This window comes from Formica exsecta, unplaced genomic scaffold (assembly GCF_003651465.1).
Source record: "Formica exsecta isolate Colony F162 unplaced genomic scaffold, ASM365146v1 scaffold18, whole genome shotgun sequence".
Lineage (NCBI taxonomy): Eukaryota > Metazoa > Arthropoda > Insecta > Hymenoptera > Formicidae > Formica > Formica exsecta.
The window spans coordinates 414506-423543 of record NW_021849113.1 but is presented as its reverse complement, the minus strand read 5'-3'; the positions used below and the strand labels follow the sequence as shown (position 1 = coordinate 423543).

The following is a 9038-nucleotide window of genomic DNA, read 5'->3' as shown; positions in this document are numbered from 1 at the left end:
GTTCCGACTGACAACGTGTCGGGTTCGGACGTGTTTTTGCGTACTGCGTATGTCCTTTGTCTGGACCTTTTTTTTTTGGACTTCCTCCTCTCTTAAGAGGAGTTTTTGCTTATATCTTACAAACCCATAAGAAACAATGGTGTATGGGCGACTAATGCCTAACCAGCCATAAAAGAAAGAAGAAGAAGAAGGAAACTTTGGACAGAAGATACTCTCTATCTCTATCTCGCATAACATGATTCATCACAGAACAAGTCTGTAATGTATCATTATACATCGCGAAGATGCTTTATTCTCGATTTAATATCTCGTATTTTTATTATATTTGATATAAATAATATAACTTTCTATATTTAACTTTTATGTCTTCCTCATAAAAATATTTATATTAGCTATTAATTTGCGATGACAACTCATATCTGACTTTTTTTATTTCCATTTTTATTAAGTATTATTTATTAAAATTTTTTAATTTATATTACTTTATGATTGATAGTATTAGAAATATTCATACACTTTGCACGTGAATGATACGGGAAGATAATAGCGATAAGGTCGCTACAAAAATTATTTTTTGTAAAAAATAATCTGTTAATAATAATGTTAAAAATAATAATGTTAAAAAAAATGGTGGCTACTTTAAAGCGTTAAAAATTATTTTTCAATATAATACGATATACAATAAACACATATTAGATTATAAGAAAGAGGAGAGGGCTTTACATTATTACTTTCTATTATACTTACTTTTGCGAATTACATGTCATACGATGTTATATAAACTGTCGTTTATATCGCTCGAATATTGATGAAGGAAGTGTAATACATGGAAAAAAAAAACTAAACGCGGGAACAATACCAGTTTACCTTGACCGCGTTGTTAAGTGATTAGATGCGCCACCTGTGATTAGCATAATTCGCGCACGAGTGCTAAAAGAAGTGCGCGTGTCGGCTGATGAAACGGGAGTATTCAAATGCAAGCTATTACGGTATTTTTACCTGCATGAAATAAAACGATCAGTTAATACTTGTATGCATTTTTATTTAAAAAATGCAAATTTACAATCACAAACGATGCTATGCCAATTAACGAAAATGATTGGAGCGTATTATTTGATACGAATTTTGATCGTTAATAGGCGATATTGATAAATAGTAAAAATGATTATTAAAATTGTTTGAGAAACATCTGGATGTAAAGTGACGTTTTCAATTTTCGTCGAAATAATTCTGTACCGAATGCATTGACGATTGCAACCAGAGCGACACGTAATGCATTATCCAAAGTGGTTGCTCGCGTCAATAGCCGACTATGTACGTATTTGCTTTTGCCTTACCACGTGTCGAGATGCGATGCGAGGTGGCACCTTTAGATTCACAATACGACTGATTGAACGCGGGAAACGTTTGCAGGCTCTTAAACGTTGAATAGCTTCGTTATCGGACGCAATAGATAAAACGCCGAGAACAAAAGAAATCAAAAGAAAGATAGAATGTATAGGTAAATATAACATGGTTGGAAAAGCTCATCACGACATATTATCGTGCGGGAATCATTAGCTAAAAACTTCTCTTTCTCTCTTCCTCTCGAAGATATTCTAAATGTCATACATTTTTAATTCAAAGTTTCCAATTTTTATACACAAAATATCTCGCTTTATCAGAAACATTTTAATTACGCTTCGAGAAATTTGTGTGGAGGTCTGGTTTTTTTAGCAAAAATTTGTTGCGAGTTTTTATAATATTCTAATTTTCAATATTGTAATAATGCTAAATATCAGTTTTATATATATAACTTAAATTAAAATTTATTGTTAAAATAAAGATTAATTTTCTTTTTTAATTAAATAAATGGCGGAGATTTGAAATGTTTTATTTCTACCGAAATTAATTTTTTCGAAATTTAATTCAAGCCAAAAAATAAATTACACTTGTCAAAATATTTCAAGATATCAGATTTAATTTTTTATATTACGCAATATTTTATGCAACTCTTGTCACAGCATTAGATATTGATGGTAGGAATTTTAAAAGAATTAAAAATATTACACGCCCATGTAATTTTTCTATATTTCATGTTTTTTACGATGCGATCCAAAAGGGCGTGAAAACATGTCAATGTCGCTGGGAGCTGATCAAATTTTGCATCCGTAACGAAGTTTGATCGTCGCGCGAGGAGAAAACGCAGGCAAATATTGTGGGTTATACAGGTCCAGATAAATTTATTGCTTTCTCTCTGCGTACGTTACATAAATATTTGTCTGATTACAGCGTACTAGAGCCTACCTTCTATATCACATGTGGAAAAGCTGCAAAAGTATAATGCTCTTGCCTCTCGGCTACGTACAAAAAAATTTACAATAATTAAGCGCGCGCTTGCTTTCGCATATTATGTTCGCGCATGCAAACGCGATAACAAACGAGATGTCATGTTTTCTTTTCTTGTTCATTTTTTTACAACTATACGTAATTTTACATGCTAGACATGATGTTGGCTATTGGTCAGTATTAAAGACTAATTGACTATTAATTTAACACATTATCGGTTTCTAATGTTATTTAAGATAAATACTGCTTGTTACATTTTAAAAATTGAAACGTTTTTAAATGTCTCTAAGACTATATAAACACACTATGTATAAATGCCTATCTAACGTGCACTATCAAATAAGCGGATAGAAAAATACAGTTTTTAGTAATAAAATTATTGTAATAAAATAACTGTTTTTACTCGATAATATACAATATACATTATTGTATAAAATCGTCGTTATATTAATGTTACATAATGACTTAATATGTCAAAGATAGCGTAATAAGATTTATTTGACTTACTAGTTACCTCTTCGTCCTTAGCGCTTAAATTTCTTCGAAATATGTTTTATAAATATTGATTTTTTTTCATGCAGAGAAGAGAATTTGTAGATATTCGGCAATTATAAATAATTGTGTTACTGGATGTATAATGAAAGGTCGATATTGTTTAAAATTTAAATTTTCATTATTATATTCATGTGGAATGTATTTCCGCGTTTTGATATTTATGAATATTTTTCAGCGCTTTTATATGTACGTTAAATATAAAAAAAAAAATATATTTTATAATTTATAATTGTGATTTTATTGTTAGTGCGTTTTAACATATTTAATTTAATTTAATTCAATATTCTCTTATTTTCATTAAAATTTCATGTAGTAAAAATACTGTACTATGTATGTATATTTCTTCCGTAACTGTTTGTATGAAATATTTATTCCTATTATAAAAGAATTTATCGTTTTTATGCAATTTCCGGCTTAATCTTGCTTAATCCTTACTAGAAACTATCGCTGATATCGCGACGAGTAACAGTATCAAGATTTTTCGTTCCACAAACATCTAAGTCTACTTACTGAGCTCTTACATCCAGCAACACAAATATTTGTACAGAGCAGATAGAAGTCACACACACAAATTGATTCGCAGTAACTCGAAACTTTCTGTTCGATCTCGTGTTAATTTCGAAGAGAGGCTTTTCTCCCTCTCCTCTCTCTTTCTCTCTGACTAATTGGTATTTCTATCTCGAAGGACGAAGGGCGAATCTTATTACAAATGTTATTGACTTGACGCACTGGCATAGAACTTCATGACTTCTGCTCTGGCAGCATTCGCGATGGCACCTCTACACGGGTCAGGATCCCAATTAACCCCGGGGCAGTCCATCGATTCGAAACACTTTACGAGACGATTGTTATTGGGCGAACAACATTGAACAATCGCCCAGATACATGGCCCGGGAGGCCGTGGAGGCGGCCGCTTAGTCGGGGGGGCAGGGAAGTTTGGCGCTTGTATGCCCTCGCGATTTGGATTTATCCCCTGAAAACAGTTTATTAAATTAAATTCTTCTAATTTCATTCTAATAAATATAATTATATGTGTGATAAATATATAAAAATCTCTAGATATATTTTAAAAATTTCAACAGATGTGGGTGAAGGAAAAATATTTGTGTGCAATGCAAAATTCGCAAATTATTTTATTATTATTTAACGCATATTATATCACTTTTGTTTTAATTATATCGTCGTTTTCGGCGAGAATATTGCAAAAAAAAAAAAAATATATTGCCGAAGAGAGAGAGGGGGGGGGGGGGACTTGTCGAGGGGGTACGGAATCCACCGCAACTTGCCGTATGTTTTAATGAAGCACGCTTCGGTTCGGTAGCGCGAGACAATCGGTGGTGACCACGAGATCGGATTCGTCGTTGGTAAACAAAGCGAGCTTCGGCGGGGCAGCCGGATCGAGTTCGCGCGATCGAAGTAAAGTGCTTTTGGTAGGAACAAATGGGAAGGACTCACCGTGAAATCGATCTCGTTGTCGAAGCCGGTCCTCGATAACACCGCCGGCGAGACGGGCGACGAGGTACCGGGAGGGACTACAATTATCCTTGCGTTCACCGGCAGGGAGTTGAGTCTGACTAGTTCCCGCCGTCTCCACCGGTCGGTCTCCTTCGGTCTGTGCTCCCTCATTCTGCGGCAGGTGAAAATAGGGTTGCGTTTATCGAGCGGTCCGAATGAGTAAATTCTCTCGCCTCAATCATACGCTCGATGTGTTAATTGAAGTCGCCCGGAATCTGACGTATTACGCGGTTGTTGCCATTTTGCATTTTACGCGATTGGAGAAATACCTCAGATTGCGCAAGCGAAAATTGAATTCAATAAGATTATTAAATTTGATCAAAGGAAACGCGATTTTAACTCTCCGTTAGTCGCAATATTTTTCACCCAAAGTATTAGGATGGATAAAAAAAGTAAAGTCAGTAATATGGCTTAAAATAAATGGGGTGACAAAAATAATTTCTATTTTTAAACAATCCTTATTTTAATCTGTCTTCACATATTCATATATCAGTCTTTTAATGTTATAACGTGTATCTATTGGATATTGCGACTAATGGAGAATTAATCGTCTTTTTATTTCGGGGATAAATATTAGTAATTACAAAACATAATTATAAATAGTAATGTGAATATAATCAAATAAAAACACGAGATATATAAAAAATCTAATCATGTTAATTAATTTATATTTTTTGGATGACATTTTATCATATACATTTTTTTATATAGAGATATATCTTACACGGTTTATAATCCGTGATAAAATTCTATTTATAAATGTATACGTCGTATATCCTTACGTATGTATTTTAATTTTTTAGATATTTTTTCGTGTTATATGTATTATGAAAAATTATAGAGTTTTTTGTTTCAAATTCTGTCGCGTTTTATTCGTTAATCTTACTAATTAAAATTTAAGTATCAAAGATTTATACTCACAACTCCATCGCGATAATACTACTCCCCGACAATAGGAAAACAAAAGTAGAATAAAAACAAACACGAACAGACGGATGACGATAATGATTATTGATAGCACGACACAAATAAAGTTCACTGGCGATGGCGCCAGGCGAAAACCTTTTTGTAAAACATCGTGTCCCGAAAGGATTCTTACGTACCTGCTATCATCCTGTCGTCGTCTTTCAGCCTCCATTAGCCTTTGCTTCTCGCGTTCCGCCGCCGCCCTCCTGGCCTCTTCGTCCCGTACCAAATTGTTTGGAATCGGTTGACTATCCTGCCGTCTTCTGTGCTCCATCAAAAGACGAGGGTCCTGATAGTAGGTCGGCCTCGTGGCTTCCGGCTGTCTGGTTCTTCCAGCAGCTCCGCTCCTGGACCGTTCTTTCAGCGTCTCCTGTCTCCTCTTCTCGGCCTGCAACTTCAGTATCTCCAGTCGCTTTCTATCCTCCTCGTATCTTCTGGATTGCGCCTTTCTCGCCTCCTCCTCTCGTCTTCTCGCCTCCTCTCGCAGTCGCTTCTCCTCCTCTTCCCGCTGTCGCCTTGCTCTTCCGCCTCGTACCTCTGCCGTCTCTCCTCCAACCTTCTCTCCATCTCCTGCCGCTGCCTCTGCCTGACTTCTTCCGGTGAACCTCGCCGATCGATATTATACGTAGGTGCCGACGGGCCGTGGTGCCTCGCTCCTGAATTGGGATACCTGTCGGGATCGCGACGCCTAGCTTCCTCGATCAACCTCCGTTCTTCGAACCAGTTACGATCCGTTACGCTCGATTGATTGCTTCTCGAAGGCACGTTCACCGGCTGGTTCCTCCTGATGTAGTCTTGCAGCTTTCGCTCTTCCTCCTGCCTCCTACGTTGCTCCCTGGCGCGATATTCATTGTCCCTACTCGCGTTTATCTGCGGATCTCTGCTCTCTTCAGGGCCATAACGCTGTCTTTTTTCCTCCGATTTGCGATCGGCAGGAGTGACGTTGATAGGTTGATTTCGCGCGATATATTCCCGCAACTTCTGCTCCCGTTGTCTCTCATCCTGTTCCCGCATGCGTCTTTCTTCATCTCGATCACGTTGTCTGATATCGTTCGGATGACCGATACGGTGTTCCCCGCGCATCAAATTTGATGGTGGCTGCTGCCGCTTTGTCTCGTCCTCTTCCTGCTGTCTCTTCTTCTCTAACCATTCTCTGCGACGTTCTTCCAGTCGTCTTCTATCGTCTTCGGAAAGATCCCTCGCGCGGTCCTCTTGACGTCGTCTTTCCTCTTCTTCCTTTTTTCTTTGCGCTTCTTGCTGCGATCTGTATTGTTCTTCTCTTTGCAACTGTCTTTGTCGTTCTTCCTCCCTTCGCCTTATGTCTTCGTTGTGAAGCCTTTGTCTTCTTTCTTCGTCGCCCACAGGTGTTTCAGATTCCGATCTCCTCGCGTTTTCTTCGTTCCATTTGTTATTATGCGGTCTTTTCCTCGTTTCTTCTTCTTCCAAACGTTGTCTTTGTTCCTCCTCTTTCCTAAGTCTCCTCCGCTCCTCCTCTTTTTGTCTGATCATCTCCTCCGTTCGATTGCGCGCTATTTCCTGTCTCTGTCTCTCCTCCATCTGTCGTCGTCGCGTCTCCTCGTCGTCCATGCGAGGTGTCGAGGTATGATCCATCCTGCTACGATACTTATCATATTGCGTCCTTCGCATCTCGTCCCTTCTTCTCTCTTCCTCCTCCCATCTGCTCAGCGTATTTCGACCACCCTGTTGCATTCGTCGTAGTCGCTCTTCGTCCTCCCTTCGTTTCTGTTCGAGTAGATTCTCGTACTTCCGTCTGATACTATCGACGTCGGGATTTATTCCACGATGCTGGTCACGTCGTCTGGATACGTCTTGATGGTATCGCATCTCGTGCTGCCTGCGACGCTCATTCACGGTCTGTAATTCGTCGCTGGATACGACACCTTCGTTCTCGCCGAAGCCCCAATTGGCCGACCGCCTCGCGCGTTTTTGCTCGCCCTTCCCGTCCGCAAATCCCTCGGCCTCGGCGAGCCACAGTAACCGTCGATTCCTGATAGCGTCGTTCGATGAAACGAGCGCTCGCTTTGCTTTAGTTCCCTTTTTGATTTCGAGATCTGTCGATTTTTGTGACTTTTCCCGATCGATTACGAGTTCGCGGGAATTTTGTGGAATGGATTTACCCAAATCCCCTCGGATCGGTAACTTCTCCGGTCGCCTAGACTCGTCCAGATGGTCGGAATTCAGATGACTAGCGTCCATGTCGCCCCTGTTCGGCTTGTTCTTTTTTATAACGGTCTCTAATTTCTTTAACTTGAACAGCTCGTCCATCTCTTCGTAGTTTTCTTCATCGTATGACAGATTGTAGTCGAGATCGAGGGATATTGGCATTACGTCCAGTAGTACGGACGCCGGTACCACCCTCTCCTTGTCGGGCGTATCTATCGATCTTTTCGCCTTGTGGGACGATGGCGACGCTTCTAGACCCTCGCATCCAACCTGTAGCTCCGGCACACCGCCGACGTCGAAGGCGTCTCTGTTGACCGAAGGTGTCTCGGTTCGTTGCTCTTCGAAAAAGTTCGATTGCCTATGATGAACCCTCGGATCTATCGTCGTCGACTTGATTTCCGTCTTTAAATTCAAGTGACCCGTTTTCTTTGGAGCTTTGCTCTTGTTTCTTGACGGTAGATTGGTGGGAGGCGTGGTTGCGGTAAGCAGAGCCTTCTCTTTGGACAGGTCCAGCTTGTATATTTCCATCGAGCCCGGGCCTTGATCCTGGAACGTGTCGTCGGCCACAAAGGGGTCGTCCAAGAGGTCTGAACGAGGTACTATCGTCTCGCGCGAAAGCGTCTCCGGCATCTCGTAGCCGTAATCGACTTTGTCGGCCGCGAATTCCGTAGTAACGATATTTGGCAACCGCCTCTGCCAGCTTGAAATGGAGTAGACTCGCTTTGACGAGACAATGTCCTTCAGAGGTTTCTCGAGCGAAAAATCTTGCTTGGCGAACTTGGCATTATGACGTAGAGCTTTTAATTCTAAAAAATATAATTGTGGGAATTTTGAATGAAATATCTCGAAAAAGATAATTGCTGAATGTAATATTTTATGACGCAAAACTTTTCGAGATACATGCAAGGTGAGTAATTGCATAGAAAGTTACGTAATTTACGTATCTGATAAGAAATTCAAAATGATATCGATGTGTATCGAGTAAATTCTTACTTGAAATCAAACGCTATTGTGAGTGAAATTTATGACAAATTAGAATATTTATTTCGAAAAGATTAACTATTTTTATGAACATACACAAAATTTTAATAAACGTTTAATTTTTAATAATTTTTGTAAACGATTTAATGTATGGACGAGAAATTCTTCAAAAAATATTTAATAACGATTTTATGCTTGGTTAGAACTAATGTAGTTGCATGCTATAGCGACGTGAGTAATGCTCGACATCAATTTATGGCTTTGAAATTCTTGCATGCTTACAATGTAAAAGTGGGTGTATGCACATATGTGTGTGTGTGTTACTCGAAAGATATAAATTTTCCATTATTCTCCTAAATAATCGTTATTATGCTCTTTTTCATACTAGCAACGCGTGCAGAAAATTTAATAATTATTACTTACTTTTAAATATATCATGTTTATTTTACATTAATTGAATAATCTACTTGCTCTAAATATCTCTTTTATATTTTAATTAATTTATATTT

General features: G+C 38.6%; 2 protein-coding genes across 3 annotated transcripts in view; one reads left to right on the top strand and one right to left on the bottom strand.

Moving 5' to 3' along the window:
- The window catches only part of LOC115233640, a 156955-nt gene that overhangs the window by 39679 nt on the left and 108238 nt on the right, over positions 1-9038 (top strand). The gene's annotated exons all lie outside the window — the stretch shown is intronic.
- LOC115233639 (trichohyalin-like) overlaps positions 2053-9038 on the bottom strand; it is a 65279-nt gene continuing 58293 nt past the window's right edge. The window contains 4 exon segments of the mRNA XM_029804180.1: positions 2053-3856; positions 4339-4510; positions 5502-5883; positions 5886-8354. Coding sequence (XP_029660040.1) covers positions 3596-3856; positions 4339-4510; positions 5502-5883; positions 5886-8354 — 3284 coding nt within the window. The 3' untranslated portion in view covers positions 2053-3595.